Below are 27,098 nucleotides of genomic sequence, written 5' to 3'. Positions count from 1 at the left end.
AGGTGCTTGGTTACTGGCGTGTATTTATGACAGTTGTCATGCCCCAGGATAATATGATGATCTTGTGCAACCTTCTGACGAACACAGGCAATGGGGAAGCCAGACTCACTTAACAACTGTGTTATTAACAACTGCAGTGATCCAGTTAACAGCTATGGCAAGAAAGGTGAACGAATAGGGCAAAACTCACTCAAGAATTGTCTTGCTTAGCTTAGCAGTGGGTATTTTGGCCTCATTTGTGGTCATAAATCAAGAACTATCTGTATTTGTTTCAGCCACAGGTCATGGCTTTATTTTCAAAAGGCTGTGGAACTGAAATTTAATGTGTATATGTGGGCCCTTCAGCCTGCTATGTATTTGCTGTAATCCCTCTGGCCTGATTTATCTGCATTAATATGTTCTATCAAATGTATTTTCCTGCAATGTATATAGAAATGTACATTCCTCTTACTGCCCTCTAACTTTATATTTTAATGCGCATAACATTTACCTGCAGTGTCTTATATAAATGTTACTGTAGAGTTTATTTTGTGTGTGTGTATTTTCACAGTGCAAGAAGTGAAAATTTAAAAATTGAGCTTATTGACAGCAAAAGGAAAGCGCTTTTATTTATTTGGCCTACTTCTCTTTTCAAAAAACTTTAAGAATGTTCTAAATATTCATAGAAATGCATAGTGCATAAACATTAAGTGCCTTATTTGCCATGTTCAATTCAAAATGAAGTAAGGGGCATACATTTTGCATTCTACATTAATATTGCTACATTCACATGTTATATTGTCATAATTGCTTTTGCCTAAACACAACATGTAAATCCCAGCATGTGCTCTATACTGTGATCTGCAACTTAATGGGTTTTGTGAATTCAGCCAAGTGTGTTGTTTGATAATCTACACTTAAACTATAGGTTTATGTGTCGAAGTGACTAAGAAAGGGAGAGGAACAGTTTGAGTTTTCACTAAAATTATTCCTTTGTCAATACTAACACCGAGAAATAATTTCACCGCTAATAATTTGCACAAGAGGCATTGCTTCCTGATATCAGGTGTGGATCACTGAGTCTTGGGACTATAATATATATATAAGTATATTATATATCACAGTACAAGTGATATGTTAGGCACAGTACAAGTGATATGTATATCACAGTACAAGTGATATGTTAGGCACAGAAGAACACTGGGTGAAATGGGAAGGACTGTTCTTAATGCCACAACTCTTGTTTTTTTGTCTTCTTGCTTCATCCTGCACTTGAAAACTGACACTCAGAAGAGTTCTGGAGCACTCTTTCTAAAAAGTTATTTATGGGCTTATTTATTTTAGTATATGCTGTCTATCTCATTTATCCAAAGCAACTCTTGGTGAAGAATGGAATGGAATTAGAATTAGAATTGGAGTGGAGTAGGATTAGATTAAAATAAGAATTAGAATAGAATAGAATAGAATAGAATAGAAGCAAAACAGCAGAATAACAGAATAGAATAGTGGATATGAAACAAACACAGTAGAATATGATAAACTGATGTTCAGAAATAACTCCTAAGGTAATGTTTAGAAACAGCTTCATAATTACTTACAAAAATAGTGTTATCATTTATGCCCCTATTTGCTTCTCTATCAACCAATATAATGTAACACATTATTTGATTCACTGTTGATAACAGTCTAGAAGACGATTTAGTGTTAAATCATTGCCAAAGGCATTGGTTGATAATGAGATTTCTGTCATATCTAAAATGACAAGAGAGCATAGAGATTTTGAAAACTGCACCTTTTTAATAATCATTTTTGTGTTCTAAAAATGCTATCACTGCTTGTTTGTGTAATCAAAACAAAACATTTTGTTCTTCTTTCTCAAGGACAAAACAGTCCAGTTCTGGTTTGAAAAAGCACCTTTGAGACTATCACTGCTTATTTATGAGGCTGATTAAGTATTAACAAGTCTCTTCCTTTTTTGAGAAAATGTTAATATATTACTCTAGTTTTGGTGGAATAAAAATGACCAGCTTTGATCTTCTGATTTCCTGCAATTGCAAAAGAGGAATGTTTTATTTATCTTGCTGAAGTTGATGTGATCTGTTCAACTTTCCCTAATTTTCATTGCCAAACCATTTAATTCTCCAGAAATTTCCGAGGAGCAGTACCATAACCAACAAACTCAAAAGAATTTGAATAAGCCATTGATTTGCTATTACAATTGCCAATTTTGGGGGGATTAAATCAGACCTCCCCAAATGAATATCCATTGGTCAAGGGTTCTGTGTTCACATGTTAACTTGTATTTTATTGACATTGAGAATACAAAAAGAGAAATAGTTGTTATATTTCTACCCTTCATGGATATGGTATCTTTATGTAGTCATCAGATAACCAAAGAGGTATAGACAGTAGCTCAGTGGCTTAATGACACTAGAGAGATGATATTTACTCCAGAGGTTCAAATCCTAACACTGTGTCAGGGTGAGCTCCTGTCACTCATCTCAGCTTCTGTCTACCAACAGTTCAAAAGCATGTTCTATGAAGTAAATAGATTGCTATCACTTCGATGGGGAGACGAGTTAGTGCTCTGTGCAGGCAGTCATATTCCTTTCAGCTCTGAACCTTCCTGGTTGCAGTCCCCATTTATGAGGTGGCCCCAGAAAAGGGAGGGGGCCTAGAATGATGCTGTAAGAAGAGCCACTCAACTTTTTTTCTGATGCTAAGCTACCTTGGGAAGCACAAAACTTTACCCTACAATAGAGCTGGTAAATTGGCTGCCAAACTACTACACTGCAACAGCATTGTGGTCCCCTGGCTAATGTAACAAGACCATACAATCATCATCATCATCATCATCATCATCATGTAGTCCTTAACTAAGTTCTATCTCAGTGAAATGAGAAAATTAATAGCAGTTCTGGTCTTGCAGAAGAACAGAATAAGGACGTTGTTTTGTCTTTATTTTGTATGATCCTATTCTTTTGACCATTATCTCCTTTCTATTTTTTAGTATAATAGAAAGATGTTCATCTCAATGAAATGTACATCCTTTTTAAAAGGGGCATACATACAGTACATACATGGAAACAAGCTCAGATCAGTACAACTGCATAAGCCAATATAACTTTGAAGACCCCGTTGTGTAGAAGGTGATAGAATGCTGTGCAGTTATTATCAGCATTTGGCTGTTTTGCTGATGATTAATATTTAAATACTAAAATCATTCTACATCAACATCTTGGCATCTATCTCTACATTAATCATTGAACGTTTCTGAAGACTGAATAACACTCTTTAGAACTTAGTAACCAATTAAATGATTATCCTTATTTTTCCTTCATGTACAATATGTCTAAAAACATCCATCTGGGCAGCAATAAGTAAAGGTAAGCCTTGAATGCAAACTGGTTAGAATAACTTCCTTCATAAAACCTATGATTCTTCCATATTATCTATGCCAGCCTTCCTCAAACAGGTACTATTGGTCATATTGGCTGGAAGATAATGGAAGTTCCAAGTTCAACACACTTGGAAGCTACCAAGTTGGGCATGGATGATGTACTAAAAGTATATTTTCCAGGATTATGAATAATGGTCACTGAAATTCTAATGCCTGTTTATGACTCGAGTTTAGTATTTACTTGGGAAAGTGTGGTAGCTAGTGATTTTAGAAAACCAGCAATATATTGATTCTTTTATTTGAAATTAGATAAGATGAAACTCTGGATTTTTTTGCTGGCTGTTGTAGTCAGCACAGAAGAAATGCCAAGACAGAACAGCTGTGTTGAAAGATACCCTGGAATTCCTGGGAACCCTGGACACAATGGCATACCAGGACGAGATGGACGAGATGGAACAAAGGGTGAAAAAGGAGACACAGGTATTATATTGTTTTATTGTAATGAACTATATGTTCAGAACAGTGGTAGGTTCCGGGGGTACACCCCCAGTACGGGTGTACTGGTGGCTGCTGGGAGAAGCAGCCACCCTACCGGAATGGTGCTTTGGAGGGCCCACCTGCCCTCCTTCGTTCCTTACCTGCATTTAAGCCAACTGGGCCATTTGCGCACCTGCAGCTGGAACATCGCAGGGTGGTGGGTGTGCAGTGTTGGGTTCCAAAAATAGTTCAAACCTACTCTGTGGGTGTGGCCTCTTTTGTGGGAGTGGCTTGCCACCCATGTGACCAGATGGGAGTGGCTTGCCGCCCATGTGACCGGATATGAAGATGCCGACGACACTTGTCAGATCCACCTTAAATTACCTCACACACAGCACTGGCATGCATAAGAATATGATGTAAACTTTTTTTTAAAAAGGCATCTTTGGTTTGCGTTAAAACAACTTCAACACACACAATGTTCTGATTGCACCACAAACGCAGTAGTCATCCTTACCTTTCACAGAGGCACTGAGTTTTATAAATATGAGCATGATAGTGTAGGATAATCATATCCAAGGACCAGTGGTGGGTTTCAAAAAATTTTGGAACCTCTTCTGTAGGTGTGGCCTGCTTTCAGGGTCCACTGGTGGAACCCCTTCTAACCAGTTTGGGAGATTTGACGAACCGGTTCTACCGAATAGGTGCGAACTGGTAGGAACCCACCTCTGTGGGTGTGCATGTGTGCGCAGCGCACGTGCCCGTGGTGGATACAATAGCAGAGTTGGAAGGGACCTTGGAGGTCTTCTAGTCCAACCCCATGCCTAGGCAGGAAACCTTATACCATTTCAGACAAATGGCTATCGAACATCTTCTTAAAGACTTCCAGTGTTGGAGCATTCACAACATCTCATTATGACTTTAGCCAGTTATGAAACACAGAATACTCTTCCTTTGATTTTCTTTGTCCTTTAATTATTGATATCTGCCCCGCTATATAGACCAAAGAAACCAACTCCACGGGAATTCTAGAACTGTTCTTTATAGAGAGAGGCTATAATAGGGGTGTCAAACTTGATTTTATTGAGGGCCGCATCAGGGTAACATTTGGTCTGGGGGGGGGGGCAGGATGGGCATGGGCAGCTTGACGTCACTCATATCGGGGGCGCATGTGGCCCTCCTGAGCTCTGTTTTTGCTGGCAGAGGATTGCAGGAAGCCATCGCAGCCAAAAATGGAAGTCAGGAGCCCATTTCTGCTGGCAGAGGCACCACAGGCCAGTCTTCACTGTTTCCAAATGGGCCTGTGGGCCAGATCTAAGCACCCTGTGGGCCACATCCAGCCCCCGGGCCTTGAATTTGACACCACAACCAAATCTTGCAAGTCTCATTGTGCTGTACAACCTCCTTTTCCTTATACTTCAATGAATTAGGAAGGTATCTGTTTGAAGTTCTGAATGTTATCTCACTGATATGAACAATTACTATATTTTGCTACTATTAGGTGACTCAGGAAATCCAGGAAAGTCAGGCCGAGATGGCATCAATGGAAATAAAGGAGAACCAGGTAGGAGCCAAAACTGTTCTCATCCAGAATACGAGGTTGTGCTTATCTACTAGTAATGTTCTATGTAATTCAGTCAAGTGCCTGTATATGGTTTCTGGCCAACCCCAGCAGGCCTATTGGTGTTAAGGAGTTTTTGGTATAAGACCCCAAAGACTCCAGTTCTCCAGACTTGTTCCTTCTGACATAATTTGAGGCTCACATTTCATATGTCTGCTTGGAAGTGCTGTGGCCTGCCAGCGATCGGAGTTGGTGGCAGACTCACACAGTGAGAAGGGTTGGGGAGGAACATGGGCCAGTCCTGGAGTCTGGGGAAGGCTCTGGTGAGGGCTCTGCATTGGAGGCAGAGATGGGGCAGAGATCCGACAGTTATCAGCTGCCTTCAGAGTCAGACATCAGTGGGGCAGAAGAACAGCTGGAACCTGTTCCCAGTGTGTGCATGTGCAGAGCTGCCAGGAAAAGGGAACAGCTAAGGAACAAGGGTCAATTCGGGAGTAAAGCCACAGGTGGATCTTGAATGGCCCCTCCCATAGGAAATAAAGAGGAGCGAAAGCGGAGGGGAGTTTGCAGAAGACAATTAGTTCAATTCATTAGGGTGAAGATCTGTTCCTGACTTCTTGCCAAGTAATTGCTGCTACAGCATGGCATTTGGAAGATATCGGCCTGGCAAGTCTCCAAGTCTGATAAAGGTCTGTAGTTGTAAAAACTCATAAAAGACTTTTGGCCAGGACTTTGTTGGAGAGGAATTCACTTTAAATTAAAAATAAAAGGGGTTTTATCAATAATACAATACAATAGCAGAGTTGGAAGGGATCTTCGAGGTGTTCTAGTCCAACCCCCTGCCTAGGCAGGAAACCCTATACTGTTTCAGACAAATGACTATCCAACATTTTCTTAAAGACTTGCAGTGTTGGGGCATTCACAACTTCTGGAGGCAAGCTGTTGCACTGATTAATTGTTCTGTCAGGAAATTTCTCCTCAGTTCTAAGTTGCTTCTCTCCTTGATTAGTTTCCACCCATTGCTTCTTGTTCTACCCTCAGGTGCCTTGGAGAATAGTTTGACACCCTCTTCTTCTTTGTGGCAACCCCTGAGATATTGGAACACTGTTATCATGTCTCCCTTAGTCCTTCTTTCTCTTAAACTAGACATTCCCAGTTCCTACAACCGTTCTTCATATGTTTTAGTCTCCAGTCCCCTAATCATCTTTGTTGCTTTTCTATGCACTCTTTCTAGAGTCTCCACATCTTTTCTACATCATATTGACCAGAACTGAATGCAGTATTCCAAGTGTGGCCTTACCAAGGCATTATAAAGTGGTATTAACACTTCACGTGATCTTGATTCTATCCCTCTGTTTATGCAGCCTAGAACTGTGTTGGGTTTTTTGGCAGCTGCTGCACACGGCTGGCTCAGGACCAGGGGTCTGCTTCATGCTTTTGGGAAGCCTAGGTCAGAAGAGGGAGATCCTCGCATTTTCTTCTTTTTCCTTCTAGTCCTGAAAAATCAAAGGCAGCCTCACCTCATCTGCTCTTGGTTTTTGTTAGCTAATACAGGAATAACAAACACCTCTTCCTACTATCTTGGATTTCTGCTTTCATCCCTCAGATGCTTTCACAACTCTGTAAAAGATTAACTGGTCTTTCCTTTCCATTTAGGGGCTGACGGCAGAGTTGATGAAAAAGGGAACAAAGGTGACAAGGGACAACGAGGCTGGCCTGGGAAATTTGGGCCGAAAGGAATTCCTGGACCAGTGGGGGACAAAGGTCAACAGGGGGAGCTAGGACCACAGGGAAGGAAAGGGATAAAAGGGGACCTCGGGCCAATTGGCCCCAAAGGACAAAAAGGTGAAATTGGAATTCAAGGTGAAATAGGATTAAGGGGGCCCATCGGTCCAAAAGGCCACGTGGGTCCTAAAGGAGAGATAGGGGGACCCGGACCAAAGGGCAATAAAGGCAATCAGGGAGAAAGGGGTTGGAAGGGAGCTCAGGGAGAAAAGGGGAACCTTGGCAGTACCCCAGTTATTGCCAGAAGCGCTTTCAGTGTGGGCCTTACCGCTAAATTTCCTCCACTCAATGTTCCCATCAAATTTGATAAAGTCTTATACAACGGCTTCAACCATTATAGCACCGAAACCGGACTGTTCACCTGCCAAATCCCTGGGGTCTATTATTTTACCTACCACATCACTGTTTTTTCAAGGAATGTGAGAGTAGCTCTGGTTAAAAACGAGCACAGGATGCTCCACACTGCAGACATGTACCAAGGGTCCGAAGACCAGGCATCTGGGGGAATCGTCCTGGAACTTCAGAAAGGGGATCGGATATGGCTGCAGACTTATGGAGGAGAGACTTTCAATGGATTGTTTGCAGATCCAGATGATGACACTGTCTTCAGTGGCTTTCTTCTATTTAGTACCTCCGAAGCACCAGCGTCTCTGCCCTCCATCATATAAGTTGCTTGCTTGGTTTTGAATATGTCAATCATATGGCACAGCTTACTTTTCACATGACGTTTCCACCAAAGTTCATGAAGCCAAATCAAGACTTCCCAGTCTTTTTTTTTTTTTTTTGCAGAATGATGCTGAACACCACTTGCACATTACTTTGTTTATATGGTTTCTAAATATATTTTTGCTATTTTTTTCCCAGAAAATCTACGATTGCACCAACACTAATACAAAATGCTAATATCTTACATAACTATTTAATCACAGGATAGAAAACAGTATGTTGTTATTCTTTCAATTGAGTATTAACTTTGTAGAAAAATATTTTAGAGTGATTAATAAAACCACACAATCCACTGTTATATATTTATACCTAAACATGTTTAAATAAAACAAAATAAGGTGTTTTTTTTCAAGATAAGAAATAATCCTGAGTTTCTCTTATTTTTCATTTCTACTGCCCTCAGTCCTCAGTAGAGTTTAAAGCAAGTGATTCCTTGATCACATATCACATTAAATCATTATTAGTTTTAATCATGCTTTCTTGTGTATATTAGAAAAAGGCAGGTTTGTCCTGTAGAAAAGAAAACTAATAATCCCTTGCTTGGAAAAAAAAATCTGGTTTATTTAAATTTTTAGTTGCTGTTGCTATGGAGTCTTGTTGCTTGGAATCCCCCAAAAAGGCACAAAATCAAATCAGAAATAAACCACAGAAATAAAAAAGCAAAAGGGTGATTAGAATGATTTTGGAACGTTGTTAAAACAGGTAAGGAGACAGATTCATTAGAAACAAGACTTTAAAATAGGTTTTGAAGATTTGTTTATAGATATAAGAAATGAGATATTCTTTTTAATTGTATTTTTTAGAAAAAAATGACCAGGTCCTGTGTAAAGGAAAAGAAAGAAAAATATGATTTGCTTGATTCAAGATAAATAGTTATTTTTATTGGGGTTTTGCTAATTAAGATTTAAAGCTGACTTTATTATCATTAATAGATAATTAATAATTAATTTATTATTATTTACTTTATTCATTAAACATGGAACTCAGCCAACTGAACATTCAAAAATGCATTATTTTTATTCATCCTTCCTGATATACTGAAAAAAGTTAGGAAAAAAAATCCCCCCAGAACAAAAAGATGGAAAACAAAATCTGTGTTGTAAAAGAAAATGATACAGGTGTATCCAGCTGGCAGCCAAAATCTCATTTGACGTGGGAAAACTTTACATTTTATCTGCCGGAGAAAAAGCAAGGTACTATTAATAGCTGTCGTTGGTGTTTAGATACTTGAAGGCCAAGTAAGCGCACTCTTCTGCATTTGCCAGCGCTTGGCTGGGGAATTCTGGGAATTGAAGTCCGTCCTGTTTCTACTGAAGGGGCCTTAACAAGCGCGCCAGGCCGAGCAAAGCCGCCGGAGGGCGGGGAAAAGCAGGTTGCGCCGACGCTCCTTCTTACGGCCGGGCCGCGGAAGAGGCCCTCCCCGCAATCCGGAACCGCTTGGCCGTTTTGGAGGCGGCGCGTCTCTCCGAGGCGAGCGGTCTCCTGGCCACCATGTGGGCTGGATGGCACCGGGTGGCGCGCAGGGCTTCGGGCTGCCTGAAGCAAGCGAGGCTGGGCCGGCTCGGCGGCGGCACCAAGAAATGGGTCAGCACCAGCTGGTCCCCGGTGGGCGCCGCCTTCAATGCCCAACAGCAGCGGCTGGCGGTGGGGCAGAAAACGGTGAGAGGCGGGCTTGGAGTGAGACGGGGCCGAAAACGTCCAGAATATCCTTGGCTTCTACATTGGAAGAGAGTCGGCAGCCTTCTTCCAAATGAGCTGGATTAGCGTTTCCGTAATCCTTTGCCATAGTCATGGCAAGGGGTTATGCATGTTGGGGATGCTGAGTTCAGAGAGCTGGAATGGGACGACGACAACAACAAAATAACAATAATAATCATCACACAGTCAGCCAGATGTTCAGACTGGGTTTGGCATTTTTGTCTACCTACTGGGCCCTTCCCAAGGACCTGGGATAGGCAAATCTGGATATTTGACACTATTAACAAATATCCTCAAATATCCTGGAAGCTGTTCCCAGTAAAGCTGCCTTCAGCAATAATAATAATAATAATAATAATGATGATGATGATGATGATGATGATGATGATGATCACATACTCAGCTGCTGTAAAAAAATCACGCAGACTGATTATAAATTGCGGCACAATTCAGTAGCACAAATGATCCATTGGAATTTGTGCAAAAATTATAATATTAAAACAGAAACAAACTGGTGGGAACATCAGCCTGAAAAAGTCACCGAAAATCAGATGGTCAAGATCTTGTGGGATTTCCGTATACAAACCGACAAAATACTGGCGCATAATACACCAGACATCACACTGGTTGAGAAAAATAAGGTCACAATCATAGATATCGCAATACCAGGTGATAGCAGGGTCGCCGAGAAGGAACATGAAAAAATCATAAAATACCAGGACTTAAAAATCGAAATTCAACGACTATGGCACAAACCAGCAGTGGTAATTCCAGTGGTAATTGGCACACTGGGTGCTATTCCAAAAGCACTGGAATTACATTTAAAACAGTTAAAAATTGACAAAATCACCATCAGTCAAATACAAAAAGCCGCACTGCTTGGATCTGCACACATATTACGAAAATACGACGTCCTAGGCCCCTGGGTGGGTGACCTATGCCAAATCCGGCGAAACAACTGGCCGCTGTGATACAATTGTATATTAATAATAATAATATTTCCCTTTTATTCATTAAAAATGAAATTCAGTCAACTGAACATTTAAAAGTGCATCACAAATACCATTGACTGGTACTGATGGTTGATACAGGTTGCTGCCAGCGTCCTAGGTATCAACCAAGTACCTTCTTAAGATATATGATGTTCCGAGTAGTTCAGTTTTTTGCAGTTCCACTGGTGTTATTGCAGGAAACTGCAATTTCTTGATGTGTTTTGTAAAATTCTTAGACATGGTACCAAGTGCCCCGATGACAATGGGTATCACTGTTACATGTTTCATCCATAGCTGTATAGTTTCGATGGCGAGATCTCGGTGTTTCATAATTTTTCATCATTACTACCACTACTACTATTACTATTTTTTATTATGTGCTGTATTGGAGAGCTGGAAAATTGCAGTTTCCAAAGGTAGTTAATAATGATTAATTATTAACAGCCACTTGAATTTTCTAAGTAAGCATTCAGATATAAAAGAGACTTTGGATAAAAAAAGAGAATTAAGAAATTTTAAGAGACACCAAGTTTTGCAAAAAAAGAAGATAACTAAGGTTGGGGGGAGAAGAATCCAGTAAAAAAATGAATATATCTCAGTGGCTAAATGGAGAAATCATCAAGGAATGAAGTAGAAAGAAGAAGCCTAAGAAGTAGGACACCATGTTTGGACTGCAAAAAATATAAATGTATATAAATGTGGAATGTTATGTGAGAATGGGAGACAAACTTCTGATTTGCAGATTTCATTTTTAATTCCTATTTGCTGATAAACATTCATTTACTATCAGCAGAAGTCTGTATTGGCTTATATCTCAACACTCCAGACATGATAGAATATTATTTTGATTGTGATTATGGGCACTGGTTTTGCTGGGAAAGATTTATGTGAAGTTTACTGGAACACTCCAGATTAAAAAACTCTAATTTTTCAGAATTAGATGCTGAAAAAGTAATTTAGACTTCAAATCAAAATTGATTGAGAATTTGGGAAAATGTGCAGAGGAGTTGCGCTTAATGCAACTATCCTTTTGGTTCATACTGTATTACTTAAAGGTTATTTATCTGGCAAAATTACATTGTCAATAGGATTTTGGTTCATACGTAATTTCTAAAATTATTGTAGAATAGAATATTACATTTTAAAAAATAGGTTGCTAATGTTCTTTCCTATGGTTTAGGGTCTGTTTGGTGTACCAGAACTTAATTGTCCAGAAGGATTTCAAGAAGCTCAAAAAAACTCATTGCAAGAAGCAGAACGACTGGTCCAAAAAGTATGCGTTACACCTCCTGGGAAAGAGATTGTGGTGATTTTTGATCAGCTCTCCGATGCTTTATGTAGAGTAGCAGATCTGGTAAGACAATATGACATCTTTGAAATTGTTAATCCATTGACACTGGTGTATTTCTAGGTTAATTTGAATTCTGTAACTTTCTGAAATGTAACATGAAATACCGTATTTTTCGGAGTATAAGACGCTTGGGGTATAAGACACACCCAGGTTTTGAAGAGGCAATTTTTTAAAAAAAGTAGTAGGTAGATAGAGGGAGAGAGAGGGAGAGAAAGAGAGAGAAATACAGTAGGTAGGTAGGGAGAGAGAGAGTAGTTAGGTAGGTAGGTAGATAAAGGGATAGAGAGAGAGAGAGAGAGAGAGATACAGTAGGTAGGTAGGAAGAGAGAGAGTGTAGATAGGTAGGGAGAGAGAGTAGGTAGGTTGGTAGGTAGAGGGATAGAGAGAAAAATAGAGAGAAAGAGAAAGAGAGAGAGACAGTAGATAGGGAGAGAGAGTAGGCAGGTTGGTAGGTAGAGGGATAGAGAGAGAAAAATAGACAAATACAGTAGATAGGTGGGGAGAGAGAGAGTAGGTAGGTAGGTATAAAGGTAGATAGAGGGGAGAGAGAGAGAGAGAGAGAAATAAAGTAGGTAGGTAGGGAGAGTGAGGGTATGTAGGTAGGTAGGTAGGTACGTAGGTAGGTATATGTTTCCAGGTGTATTTATCCATGTGCTGGAGAAGGAAATAGCTGACAACCTGTAGCACCTAAAACTTTGTTTCTGCTGGGACAGCACTTGATCAATGTAATTCTCATCAACCACTCTAACTAAACAACTTTTCGAAAAGGGGGAGAAAGTTTTTGCACTCTGCAAACCTCCCCAAAACGGCCCGTTTTTCACGAAAACGGCGCTGTGTTTTTTTCAAAAAAAGGCATGAATAGCCTTGGGGGTGGGGCTTGCAGAGTGCTTCTGGGAGGGGTGGGGTGGGCCAAAAACGAACAAAAACCGGGCTGTTTTTGTCAAAAAAATTGCATGCATAGCCTTATGGAGGCTTATAGAGTGCTGCTGGGGGCCGGGGGGGGGGGAACGTTCCGTTCTTTGCTCATTTCTGCCCTCCCCACCCCCACCCCAGCCTAATTTTGGTCGAGATGTAGACCTGGTTACAATTCCTAGCTATTCTCATCATTATCTTTATATAATTATACATCCTAACACAGTGATGGCGAACCTATGACACGCGTGTCAGTGCTGACACGCGTAGCCATTTGGGGTGACACACACAGGATTTCATGCGATTCATCCTCGGCTCCTGCACGGCCGCCGAGGATGAAAGAATCTGTGCTGGAGGAACGGGGGGGACGGGACGTGTGATCTCCCCCGCCCACACGCACTTACTGTATCGCCGCCGCCCCTTTCTGAGCGCAGGGGCTGCTGGTAAGGCGTGCGTGCCATGCGCACACACGTCATCAGCGCAGCAAGGGAGGACCCGCAGGAGAGGAGCGCGGGAACAGTGCGCTGTTTATTTATGAAAGGCTCTACAAATTTAAACTCTGCAAGTTTGAGCATTGCTCACTCCATAGCTCAGCATGCAAAAGCGCTTAATGAGGGAGAATTTATTAAAGAAACTCTCCTAAGATGTGCGCCAGTTCTATTTCACAATATGCAGAATAAAGATGCAATTATTAAGAGAATATCTGAGTTCTCTTGGGGCGGGCTGGAGCGGCATGTTGATGAGGACGTGGAGCTGGAAGCAGCCGACTCCACAGCCCTGGTTCACAGCACCCCAAACAAGTTCAATAATATCAAGGGCAACATACGAAATCGACTGATGAACAAAGAAGTTACTAAGCAGGTATGTTAAATAATTTGTTTTTGGTTTATTAAATACAATTATATATTGCAATTATACATTTTTGTAGTTTAAACTATAAATTGCGCAAAATTATGTTTTTGTCGAAGTGACACACAATGCGAGTTATGCTCGATTTTTTGCCGATTTTTGACACACCACGCCAAAAAGGTTGCCCATCACTGTCCTAACATATCCCCAATATGTAATTCTGTCTAAAAATCTCAGTAATTTCCCATTGTAGATATATTCCATGTTACCTCTCTATTTTTCTATAACTTGGATTAAGTTATCCTTAAATTGTCTATAAATGACACACCACACTGTTCACGGTTTGTTACAATTCCCTTAATGTATTATGTAAAAAAACAAGCAGTAAACATCTCACTTTATTCATCATCTGGAAAACTTCCTGTCGACTCCCCTTCCAGTAAAAATTGAAAGGATAGAAAAGACCTTCCAGGCATTCTTAAATTAATGTCCATGTAATTTTTGCCTTCATCTTACTACTTTTCCCTTTATACTAGGTAAGAATAATGATTGAGAGACACAAATGTACATATCACATTGCTATTCTATAAGCAGACCATATCTATATTTTAATATTTGACAACTAACATCCCTCTAATTACACCATTTATAGTTTCAGGCTTACCTTTTTTCACCGTTCTAACAGCATTTTTGAGTTGCTTTTATAACTTTTTTCTTTGGACACTAACATAGCATTTGTTTCAGTTTTATTCTTCATGTTTCTACTTTCAGCAAAATTGTTTTGCATATTCTGGGCCTCTTTTAATCTTATCCATTCCTTGCCCTTTTGATGACATTCTTTGCATGTTGTTTTTTTTACTGTTCACATTATCCAGTCACTTCGTCTTATCCTCATTTTTTAGTAATTCATGTACTATTGTTTTATCCCATCATTCCACTTAGAATATTGTTTTAATTCTTTCTGTTAGTGTAATGCCAGATACTGTATTTCAAGCAGTTTTCACATTACTTTCCTTATGTCTATTTCCCATTCCTTTTTGTTGGAAGATTAATCTCTACAATTCTTTGTATGAAATGATTCGCTCTATTCCATTAAATCATATTATCTTCATTCAATCTGTTATTTATTTCCTCTTTTTCTCAATTTCACAAATACACATCTATTTATTATTCATACTCTTTGCCTTTGTTTATTTCTCTTACATTCCAAGTTTCAGTCTTTCACATGGCATGGTTTTCACTGGTGGGCACATAAATATTGTCCTCTGCAACTTTTTTTTTCCAGATCCCCGCCCCCCCCCCCAATTTTTTAAATACTGTAATAGATATACATACATTAGCACTTCCTATCTGTTGCATGTACATGTTGTCAAACAACCACTTGACAGTATTTACGATAGTATGTTTACTGGTCTTGTATACAATCTTGCTTTGAAACTGTCATGAACAATGAATCTACATATTTTTTTTCTTCAACTATGTTGCAGAAATATTAAGGTAAAGAATAATTTTAGTTGTAGCTCTTTGAAAACTCATATGTTTATGAACATTTCAAATCATGTGCAATGCTTATAAAGTTAGTAAGACTTTTTTTTTACAAACGTTAATATTTTATCTTTTTGTGCTTTCATATTTTTTTTTACTATAACAGGCTGATTTTGTGAAAATAGCCCACCCTGATCCTGCTTTCAGAGATGCTGCTGAGGAAGCCTGCAGAAGCATTGGTACTATGGTAGAAAAGTATGCTTTATTCAGTGTTTGAAAATTTGTATCAACCTTCCACAATTATCTTCCAGAATGTGTGGACTTCTGCTCCTCACATTTCTAAGCAGCCTGGATATTATTTGAGAATTCTTGTAATTGAGATCTGTGTAGCTGAAAGGTGCTCAGATTGGGGAAAGCTAGTTTTATCTGGTTAATCTGTGCTGTAGTGATCAATAACTCAATAGCAAAAAATAGCACCTAACAACATTGGCTGAGTTGTAAAAAATGCAACCTGCTTAATATTAGGATGGATAAACTTGTTAGGGAATTGCCAGCTAGATTGCAAAGAGGGGTTCAAGCAAGGATCTAGCTTGGAGCCATTGCGCAGCCACAAATGGTATAAGTGTGACTTCCCCCCAAATATGAAGCCTTATCTGGTCATTTGCCAGGGGAAGGCAAGCTGTCTGGTGAGATTCTTATAACATAGGTGATAAACAATAACATTACAGCCTTAATCTACTCATGAGTGATTCTGATTCCTTGTGCCTGGCAGTACAGCAGGAACTATTCTCATACAATTTCTTAATGTATTCTATAATCATTGAGGTTGACTCAAGGTAGAACGTATGCCTCTATTACTCATTAATCAATAGCAAGATATTCTAATTTATTCCCATGAAGTAAAGTCTAGTCTACTAGGAAAAAAATATTCCTAAAGAAAAGCCCTGGTGAAATTATAGGTCTTCATAATGACCAGAAAGGTTGGCAGTTTGGCCGTTTGAATCCCTATTACCTTGTAACAGAGTGAGCTCCCATTACTTATCCCAGCTTCTGCCAACTTAGAAGTTCGAAAGCACGTAAAAAATGCAAGTAGAAAAATAGGAACCACCATTGGCGAGAAAGTAACAGCATTCCTTGCGCCTTCGGCATTTAGTCATGCTGGCCACAGGACCATGGACAGTGCTGGTTCTTTGGCTTTGAAACTGTGATGAGCACTGCCCCCTAGAGTTGGGAACAACTAGCACATATGTGCGAGGGGAACCTTTACCTTTATAATGAAAGAGCTAACATATGTTCCTTGAAACTACATTTACCAATTGAAAAAAATGTTGGGTGTTACTATAAGGTTACTTGTCAGATTAATCAGTTCTTACATTGGTTACACATAGTGATCGGCAACAAGTATGAGTTGCTTTTTGCAATATGTGAAACAATCCATTATGCCTTAATGTCATACTGAACCAGACATTTACATTGCATAAAACAAAGGTCTATTTTACCATTACATGTATATTGGTTTACTGAAATTCAACCCATGGAGAGAAAGGAAAAGGGGGGGGGGGGATAAAGTGGTCTATATCCCTTACATTCTGTGTTCTTGCCCCTACCTTCCAAAAAGCCATACTTTTTCCTGCCTTAAAAAAAAAAGGAAAAATCACAGAGAAAACACAGGAAGGCAGTAATTGAATAATTGGATGAAAATATCATGCAGATGTTCTGCAAAAAATGAGTGTATAAATTATGGAAATTCCCCATTAACATCCAAGATTGGAATCACTCTAGGATTATATTTCCTGTTGCCTTGTTTATCATTTTAATAAGTTACTTACATACCTTGGGGAATGCTGAAAAAAAAGTATTTGTGATGTAAATTGCTTTTGATGTCTTCTTTCCAAAGTGATAACTTTTTCTGAAGTTGAATAAGTTTATAAAACATGACAGAAAATACAAAAACTAGTAATATCTAATCGTAAATGTAATACTGACTATATTTTTTATATTTCTAGATTAAACACAAATGTAGATTTATGTCACAGTCTGAGAAGATTGTTAATTGATAAAGATGTTATGGATTCTCTTGACCCTGAAACAAGGTACATTTTAATTGTTACAGTAAGAATTTTCTTGTAATGTTCAAAGTGAATTTGGAAGTGAATATGCAGATACTGTATAATATCTGAGTGAATTATTTACCATATTTTTGCAGTATAAGATGCACATTTTTCCCTCAAAAAAGAGGGTGAAAATCTGGGTGCATCTTATATACTGAATACAGCATTTTTGACCTACTGAAACCCTGCCCCTTTGCAAAAATGGATGTGCAGAGGGTTTGGGAGGCTTGCAGAGTGTTCCTGAGGGCTGGAGAGGGGGGGGGGAAAGCAACAAATGGGCCATTGGGGGGGGGCAGGAACACTCTACAAGCCTTCCAAATCCTCTGCATGCCCCCCCCCTTTTTAAAAAAACAGCCCATTTTTGCCAAAAATGGACTGTTTTGCTCGTCCCCCCCCCAGGAGCACTCTACAAGCCTCCCAAAGCTCTGCATGCCACCCCTTTTTTGGGGGGGGGAGCAAAAAATGTGGATTGCAGAGAGTTTGGGAGGCCTGCGGAATGCAAAAACTTTTTTTAAAATTTACCTCTTCAAAATCATGGCGCGTCTTATAATCTGGTGCGTCTTATAGTCCGAAAAATACGGTATTCCAGACTTGAAGCATTTTTTCTACACAATGGAATCTGATATTTGCAAGTGTTATTATTTGCATTGATACCCCTATTATTTTCATTTTTCTCCTTTGATAGCTGCTCCTTTCTTCTGCATCATTTAATGTCCTTTCAAAACCTTCTTCCAATTCTGAATTCAAAAATAATCTTTGAAAAATTGCCTCTTGTTCAACATATTTGACATTCTTAATTATTCTGGACTGTTTAAATTATTTTTTGTTTCAATTTTGACTTAGTTCTGTTTCTTTACTTTTTCTGTATGCTTCTTACCATAGTTGACTAAGACTATACTCAACCTAGTATAAAAGTTTGGCCAACAAGACAATGAAATAATACACATATTTAGGCATGTACCATGTTTCCATCAAAATATGACCTGTCCTGAAACTAAGACCTTGCCACATTTTTCGGCTGGGCAAAAATATAAGCCCCCCCTGAAAATAAGCCCTCTGGACATCTCCCCCAGTCAGGCAGAGCGCCACTTACCAACCTAGGATATCCCAATGGTGCCAAGCTGCAAGAGCCGGGGGGAGGGGTGGCAAAGGCGCTCACATTGCTTGCTGCCTTCAGGATACTGCTTGGTTGGTGAGTGGCACTGTGCCCAGCTGTAGCGGGGGATTGCTTGGCGGCGGTGGCAGCACAGCAGCAGCGGTGCCCTGGCCCTGCAGGGAGAACTGGGCCAGGGCATGGTGAGGCCGGGAGGCATGCGAGCTGGGGCAGAACAGGTGCTCACACAACCTCCCTTTCCAGCCGGGCAGAGCACCACATGGCTTAGCGCCTTTGGGATATTACTGGGTCGGTGAGTGGCATTCTGCCTGACTGGAAAGGAGGGTTGCTGGGCTGCTGCTCGTGAGAGCAGCCACCCGGCAACTCCAAGCCAATAAGCCCCACCCCTGATAATAAGGCCCAAGCAACATTTGGAGGCGTCAAAAGAAAATAAGACCCTGTCTTATTTTCGGGGCAGCATGATACAGATCAAATGAAAAAATGTGTTTCATTTGATCCACTAAGTATGGTTACCTTTAGTTTTTGGCAGATTTTTAATTGTTTAAAAGTGGCTTGTGCTACAGGTTGTAACTGAATAGAATAAAATATGCAGCAGTCTTGATTTTGAAGAGGATCATTTCCTCTTCAAAATCAAGACTGCTGCATATCCCAAGCCACTTTTTAAACAATTAAAAAAAAAACTAGATTCTGAGTGTGGATGGATGTGTCATTCCTGCTTGCAACTTCTTTCTTAAAAAGTTAAGTCTTTTCCTGGGATCACCACGCAATCACAGGGGGAATGATTAATTTAAGGAAGAGCTGATAGATGAAAGGTGTGTGCTTATGTGTGCTTTGAATAATCTCTTCTGTTTTGAATTGAAATTACTTTATTATCCTATTAACTAAGATGTATAAAGAAGCATATTCTATTATCTAAAAGCTGAATACATACTGTATATATGATTATTTGTTTCCGGCATCATCTGTCAGTCAATAAGTTACAAATAATATTATTGTTGCATTAGTTATCAGGCATCTATTTGCAGTATTTCTCTAGTAACTGTAATAATCCTGATAACTAAGGTTGCATGCTAACTTAAAACAAGCAATATTTACTTGCTGTGATGGATTTCACAATATATAGTCATAAAACTGAAGGGGCATGTCTTAATTTTAAATGAATTTCTATCAAATACGGCAATTACATAATAGCACAAATTGTACACATCTTTGTCTTTTCATATGATACTATGAATAAAGAAACAAGTAGACTACAGTATGTAGCTGCTTACTGTTGTGGCCTGCCAGCAGAGCTGGCAGCAGAGTCGGACTGTGAGGGGGTTGGGGAGGAACATGGGCCAATCCTGAAGGCTGGGGAAGGCTCGGATGAGGGCTCTGTGTTGGAGACAGAGAGGGGGCCAGAGCCGTATGCCAGTTATCAGCTGCCTTCAGAGTCAGACATCAATGAGGCAGGTGAACAGCTGGAGCCTGTTCCCAGTGTGCGCTTGCGCAGAGTTGCCAGATGAAGAGAATACCTAAAGAACAGGGGTCGGCTTGGGAGTAAGGCCACAGGTGGAGGCAGAGATGGGGCCAAGGCCATCTGGCAGTTCTCCATTGCCTTCGGAGCTAGACAGCAGCGAGGCAGAGGAACAGAGGAGCCTATTCCAGTGTGCGCATGCGCAGAGCTGTCAGGGTCGACTTGGGAGTAAGACCACAGATGGACGGTGAATGGCCCCTCCCATAGGAAATAAAAGAGCGAAAGCGGAGTGGATTTTTGCAGGAAACAATTTGTTCGTTCGGTCATTAGATTCGTTTCAGGAGTGTGAAGATCTGTCCGTGAATCTCAGAGACTCTGTGCCCAGTCTTTCCTTGCACAGCACTGTGTTTGGAATATATTTACTTGGCAGATATGGTCTGTGGTCATAAATTCACCTTTGAAAGACTGTTTACCAGGCCTTTGCTGAATGTGAATGAGAGGAATTCACTTTCGTCTAATAAAAGGGGATTTGTCGGGACCAGGTATCTGCTTCATTCTTTTTGGGGAAGCCTAGATTCAGAACACTTACCTTTTGTAAGCTTTGTTGAACTGAATAATTTTTCTCTTGCATGTCTTAAATTAACTTCTTAGTATTTGATTTGTAATATTTGATTTATACTATTATTTATTTGATATTATTTTCTGATAATGGAATTTTATTCTTTTAGGCGAGTGGCAGAGCTTTTCATGTTTGATTTTGAGATCAGCGGTATTCATTTGAATGAAGAACAGGTATTTATTATTTATAAAAATTAAAGTAGGCAGTCATTTTGTTGCCACACATTCCTTAACTTGCAATAATTAAAAAACAGCCAATTAAAAATAAACGTTATGTTGTACACCTTCATACTGCCCATTTGCAGTGTTTCATATCACTCATCCTTCAGAATAAATTTTAAATTTTAGTAGAGTGGGGACAGTCCTGACTTTATTTATTCGGTTATTTTATTTACTAAATTTATTTGCTGCCTATCTCACTGCAAGCTAACTCTGGATAGGCTACAACATGGGAGACAAGCAGTTCCAGAGTGACAATGTTGCCACCAAGAAAGTTTTCCTCATTTTTGACCAACTTCTACTGGGTATGCATTTTGCATGGAGTACACCGTCCTGAAAATCATGAAGTCCCAAGCCATAAATGGCTCTATAGGTAATAACAATCATGCTGAATTAGACCTGATACCCATTAACAGCTGCTGCAGTTGTCAGTGTTCCAGATAGCATCCAAAATTTAGAGTCCAAGGCAAAGTACTGCTCAAAGTTCCAATTTATTAAGAGAGCTACGCTGGCACATCTGGGATAACCCAAATCTGAAGCTTCTTAGTCCCGTCCCCCCAAGTTAAAGTTCATGATCTTGCCCGCTCACCCACGAATCCATCACATGGTCCAATCCTCCACTGCCATGCTGGCAGTTCCAACCATCCAGGTCCGGTCAGGTGCAAAGACAAAGGATGACCTTGGTTTTCTAGAAAGAATTTTGTTATGGCTACATTGCATCTCACTCACTTCTCTCAATTCCCCACTATAGAAACAGCATAGTGGAATAGAAATGTGGCAGGCCAAATCCGAAAGGAACATAGCTGCAGGCCTGACAGCAGTTCTTGCAACACACGTGTTACACCTCAAGCCAGTTGGATCCATAAGTTGCCTTGTATATCTAAGCTATGCTTTCTGAACTTGGTTGTTTTCTTGCAGACCTTTTATTACAAGCTAGGCAATGTCATCAGTGCTAGAAGGGAATGGATTTTGAGCTCATTTTATGTACTGGTGGCTTGCTCTGTCAGTGTTGGTGGTTCCTTAATTAGGCTCTTGTTTACAAATCAGCCATCAACAGGCACAATAGTATTAATTGCTGGTGAAATTTATGGATGCTACTATTTTCAATATTTTCTGTAAATATTTTAATATGTTTTCATATTATGAAATGTATGGAAAAAAAAATGTGTTCCCCTTATTTGCAGCGCAGGAATGCAGTAAATCTTAATGTCAACATTTTGGATTTATGTAATGAATTTCTCCTGGGGTCTCATCTTCCAAACAAGATTGAGAAGACTGTGTTACCAGAACATATTCGCCACAACTTTGCCGTTGAAGGCAGTTTTGCCCAAATCAGTTGTCTCAGTGCAGACAGTCCAGATGACTTGGTATGTATGTATAAAATATATTATAGCCCAATATGGTTTGTATAATTGCTTAGCAGTACATATGAGTAGCTTTATAAGTGGACGTCTTTTACAGTGCACCGTTTTAAATGGAGCAAAATAAACCATCCAAGTAGTAGAACTGGGAAGAAAGTATTTTGTGAAGTGAGGCGTATTCAGATTACATATGGAGAGCTGCAAATTGTTTTTAAAGTTGCATCTGCTATAGTGTATAAAGTGGACAGGGTGAGGGGGTTCATTTTATATGATTGGAAAAGGGCAAAAGGTGCTGTTATTCTCCTTCATTTTATTATAATATTCTCTACATATTGGGGCCCTTGTAGAAGCATCAGTAAGAAAGTAAGTAGAAGAAAAATTCAATTTCCAGAGGTGAAGCCAATAGAAAACATTTAACTACACCTTTTTCTAACTAGAAGATTTCATTTTGTGGGGTCCTTGGTGCTCTTCGAGCTTGGTTGTTTTCTTGCAGGCATTTCATTACCAAACTAAGGCAGTAGTTTGCTCTCATGTTATATACTTGTGGCTTAACTCTGTCAGTGTTGACAGGAGTGGTCTTGGTGGTTCCTTGATCAGGCTATTGTTTACCAATCAGCCATCAACAGGAGCATCAAGGTTAACAATATCTACATACCTGTTGCGGCCCAGCAGGAGCCGTTGGAGCTGCAAACAGACTCCGCCAGCGAGGGGCCTTATGAGTCGGCTCTAGAAGAGGTGGAGGACCCTGGACAGGGTTCCAACTCCGAGCAGAGTGCAGAGAGGCTGGTTGGCCACCAGGAGGCGCCTGAGGCATGGAGCAGCAGTGAGAGCCAAAGGGAGTGTGCTCCTGACGTCATGCCTTGAAGTAGTGATGAGGAGACAAGGGAGTTGTTCCTGGATGCCCGGCAACGCCGGGCAGATCGACATAGAGAGCAGCTATGCTGTTACAAAAGATAATTGGACCCAAGTAATTATAATTAGGCTCCTCTCAAGATTGTATTTAAAGAGAGACTGGGAGGAGCCTGGTTTTGCAGGATCCAATGTCATTCCTAACACTGGAGAAGCTGTTATCTGTCGAAGTCTGAGTTGCTGCCAAAGTTCTTATCTGTTTGTTATGCTTGGCTTTCAGCCACCGAGGTTTTGGTTTCTTGCTAATAAAGTGCTGTGAAACTCCAGTTACGCTTGTCTCGGCGTTCGTTAACTGGACGGAGGAGGGGGTCAGAACAATACCATTCAAAAGAGATGATCCAAAAGCTAAAAAAGACATAAAAAGACCAAAACCAGCAATCGGCATCCAGATGAGCAGAAATTACCACCAAGATTAACACTAGCAATAATCAAAAAGTAAACAATACCCCAATCAAGGAACTACCAATTCAGACAAACAAGCTAACAGTAAACAAAAGCCTGGTCAAGAACCCAGCGTTCCCAGTTTTCTTTTTCTGCTAACAGAATGTAGTCTGGCGAGCTGAATATGGAGATACGTTGAAGGACGAAGGAAGCAAGGAAGGGGAAAAAATCAATTACAAAGTCCTGCATTTTCTTTTCCTATCAAAAATTGAGACATCTGCCTTGTTTCTGAAAGAAAGCAGTCAAAGATGCTTTTTTTCTGGGACTGCCAAAGTAAAGCACCCATTCACTAGTGAGGCAAAGGAGGCAAGAATCAAAATATCCCTTAGCATGATGCCATTAGTTCCCAGATGGGCATGTGATTTGAGAAACTCCATTACAACTAGAAACACTCCTGTAGAATAAATGGGTGTAGGAATTTGGCATGGTAGGCAGGGGTGGTATTAACTTACCTTCCCTACTGGTTCGCAAATGTGAGCACGGCCATACGCACAGCCTTCCGCGCATGCGCTTTTGGCAAAAAAAGGGCCTAAATGGGATGCCGTAGACGCGGGGCCACACGCGATTTCCCCTACCGGTTCAGGCGAACCAGTCTGAACCGGTAAAATGTCACCTCTGCCGGTAGGGATATTGTTAATTTACAAGAATGAACTAGAATGTACAGGAAAGCCGAATGATAGGTTTCTTTTATCACCTGCCTCCAAGAAAAAGGAGAACATTTCAGAATTAAGAGACCAAGCAGAGCTTAAGCATAGGAATACAACATAATTTATACTGCAGAAGAGATAAATCTCTGCTGTACTTTTTCTGGCTTTTGGGGTTTTTTTGGTGGCGCTAAAGAAAAACGGAGCTTGGAGAGCTATCCTGAACCTCAGGCATCGGAATAAAATAGGATCATCAGGCATTGAAACTTTAGTACACGTGCATTAAACTCAATTATAAATGCCTTCCTACTGGTTCTGAGAATTTGGTTGAGGCTTAATTATACAACACGGTCAGAATCCTCCATCAGAAGTTCTTCAGGTTTGTAAATTGGAGCAACAAGTTGCCATTCAAAGCATTCCTTTTCAGGCCTTGCGTTAGATGTGACTGAAGGGAAAATGATTCTTCAGGGGGACCGGAAGCTTAACCTTGCCTTGTAGGAAGAAAAGATGGTGTTAACCCCTTCCAGCTCTTTTCTCTTGGCTATATCTTCTGACAACCTGTGAGAGAGCAGGCTGCCCAGAAAATTGCTAGCACCCTTCTCTTTAAGCCTCCTCGTCAGTTCACTCATTAGCACGGCAAAGCTGATTATAAAAGCTGTGATACACATGAGGGAAGGAAAGTGTATGTTGGTGCAAGTAAAGAAACCAGAAAGAGATGGGGTTGTTTTTAGCAGTACTTGCGAGAGTTGGAGTATAGCAATAGCAATAGCAGTTAGACTTATATACCGCTTCATAGGGCTTTCAGCCCTCTCTAAGAGGTTTACAGAGTCAGCATATCGCCCCCACAATCTGGGTCCTCATTTTACCCACCTCGGAAGGCTGGAAGGCTGAGTCAACCCTGAGCCGGTGAGATTTGAACCGCTGAACTGCTGAACTAGCAGTCAGCTGAAGTGGCCTGCAGTACTGCACTCTACCCACTGTGCCACCTCGGCTCTCAGTAGCAGGAGAAGTAGCAGCGGTGGAGAATAGTGAGCAACAGTAGGTGAGCTATTAGGTGTTTTGTTTAAGTACTTGTGTTATTAACACTCTTTGCATCTTGAACCCACCAAATTAAACTATGCAGAGGTATAGTTTGTGACATGGTCATAAATACCTTGTGATATGGTCAAATAGGTACTTTGTAATAAATACAAAAAATGAAAAATACTATATATAGTATTAATTTGTCATATGGAATAATATTGATCAATCTTTTCATTCTATAATAAAGAACTAGTTCCTTATCACAGAGGAAGAACAGATAGGCATTGCACCTGAAATCTGATAATTGAGGTCAACAAATTGGGGGCATAGTTTTAAACTGTTTATTTTTGGGAGTTCCTTTAATATAGAAGCCTTTTCATACATGCAGATAATATTTTAACTGTCAGTTTTTTAGTGTTAAATTTATGTTTTTACTGACAAAGAAATAAAGGGAGACTAGTATAGATCTATTTGAAGCTATTTAGCTCTCATCAGCTAGCCATACCCTTCTGGGATTCAAACCCAGGCTACTTACATATTAGGTAGATGTATTAACCTCTAAACCACAGGCTCTCCTCCCTTTGTTGGCTATAGCAGAGGAAAGATTTTTTGTCAGGGTAACTTGGTCTACCCAATTATGGAACGAAGCACTATAACAATAGCAATAGCAATAGCAGTTAGACTTATATACCGCTTCATAGGGCTTTCAGCCCTCTCTAAGTGGTTTACAGAGTCAGCATATTGCCCCCAACAATCCGGGTCCTCATTTTACCCACCTCGGAAGGATGGAAGGCTGAGTCAACCCTGAGCCGGTGAGATTTGAACCGCCGAACTAGCAGTCAGCTGAAGTGGCTGCAGTACTGCACCCTAACCACTGCGCCACCTCGGCTCTTCATCAGTGTTTTACTATCATTTATTCTGGTTTTAATTATGCTTGTGTCTATGTGTATTCATTGCTTTTATTGTTGTCTAATACTAGGTACGTGAAGTTGCCTACAAAGTTTTTCTATACCCGAATGGTCAGCAACTGCAATGTTTAGATGAACTGCTTGGCAGTAGAAATACTCTGGCCCAGTTAGTTGGCTATGATACATTTGCTCATCGAGCTCTTCAAGGAACAATGGCCCAGACCCCAGGTAAATGCATTTTTGCACTGAAAGAGAAGGAAGAGATGAGAGCCAGTGCTAGCTGTGCAAACTACTGCATGGAATTAGGACCAGCTTTTTACTAGAAATATAACAATTACATTTTGTAATCTTCTAAAAGTTTGTGGGATTTTATTTTTTAAAAAATAACTTTTTGCTAGAGTAGATTGCCACCTCGGCATACTATGATCAACACTGTAAGTTAATTTGATCTTTACAGAAACAAAATTCAAATAACCAAGTGTCAATAAAATGATTAAATGGAAGCACGTTTATTGTTTTATACTTTAATATTAATAATATTTTTGCACTGATTATTGATACATATTAAATTTGCTGGTTTTGTGTGTATAGGGAATAATCTAGTTTAAGGCTGAAGTTTCCGTGTTTTGGTTTAAATAATAGAAATAATAGAATAACCGAGTTGGAAGGGACCTTAGACGTGTTCTAGTCCAACCCCCGGCCTAGGCAGGAAACCCTACACCACTTCAGACAAATGGTTATCCAACATCTTCTTTAAAACGTCCAGTGTTGGAGCATTCACAACTTCTGGAGACAAGTTGTTCCAATAATTAATTGTTCTAACTGTCAGGAAATTTCTCCTCCGATCTAAATTGCTTCTCTCCTTGATTAGTTTCCACACATTGCTTCCTGTTCTACCCTCAGTTGCTTTGGAGAATAGTTTGACTCCCTCTTCTTTGTGGCAACCCCTGAGATATTGGAACACTGTTATCTGCGTTCTACATGGGGCTGCCCCTGAAAAGCGTTCGGAGACTACAGTTGGTCCAGAATGCAGCCGTGCGAGCGATACTGGGTGTACCGAGGTACACCCATGTGACACC

At 40.2% G+C, this 27,098-nt stretch overlaps 2 protein-coding genes across 3 annotated transcripts in view; both read left to right on the top strand.

Annotated features, from left to right (window-relative positions):
• The first annotated feature begins 3,277 nt into the window (after window positions 1–3,277).
• LOC106549847 (uncharacterized) lies at window positions 3,278–8,837 on the top strand. The gene is made up of 4 exons (XM_087721226.1): window positions 3,278–3,365; window positions 3,689–3,859; window positions 5,358–5,420; window positions 7,074–8,837. The coding sequence occupies exons 1-4, from the start codon at window positions 3,296–3,298 to the stop codon at window positions 7,868–7,870; spliced, it is 1,101 nt and encodes a 366-aa protein (XP_087577352.1). The 5' UTR covers window positions 3,278–3,295; the 3' UTR covers window positions 7,871–8,837.
• A 481-nt stretch (window positions 8,838–9,318) lies between these two features.
• MIPEP (mitochondrial intermediate peptidase) overlaps window positions 9,319–27,098 on the top strand; it is a 62,075-nt gene continuing 44,295 nt past the window's right edge. Inside the window, exons 1-7 of one of the 2 annotated variants that reach the window (XM_087721225.1) lie at window positions 9,319–9,587; window positions 11,799–11,972; window positions 15,382–15,470; window positions 17,222–17,308; window positions 20,625–20,688; window positions 21,918–22,100; window positions 26,091–26,247. In XM_087721225.1, coding sequence (XP_087577351.1) covers window positions 9,420–9,587; window positions 11,799–11,972; window positions 15,382–15,470; window positions 17,222–17,308; window positions 20,625–20,688; window positions 21,918–22,100; window positions 26,091–26,247 — 922 coding nt within the window. In that variant the 5' untranslated portion in view covers window positions 9,319–9,419. The remainder of the gene's footprint in view (window positions 9,588–11,798; window positions 11,973–15,381; window positions 15,471–17,221; window positions 17,309–20,624; window positions 20,689–21,917; window positions 22,101–26,090; window positions 26,248–27,098) is intronic. The other variant, XM_087721224.1, reaches the window with a different exon arrangement.

Source organism: Thamnophis sirtalis, unplaced genomic scaffold (genome assembly GCF_051295495.1).
Source record: "Thamnophis sirtalis isolate CommonGarterSnake01/CBP01778 unplaced genomic scaffold, rThaSir2_p1.2 scaffold_8, whole genome shotgun sequence".
Taxonomy (NCBI): domain Eukaryota; kingdom Metazoa; phylum Chordata; class Lepidosauria; order Squamata; family Natricidae; genus Thamnophis; species Thamnophis sirtalis.
Note: the sequence above shows the minus strand (reverse complement) of the source record. Positions and strands in the feature narration are given on the sequence as shown.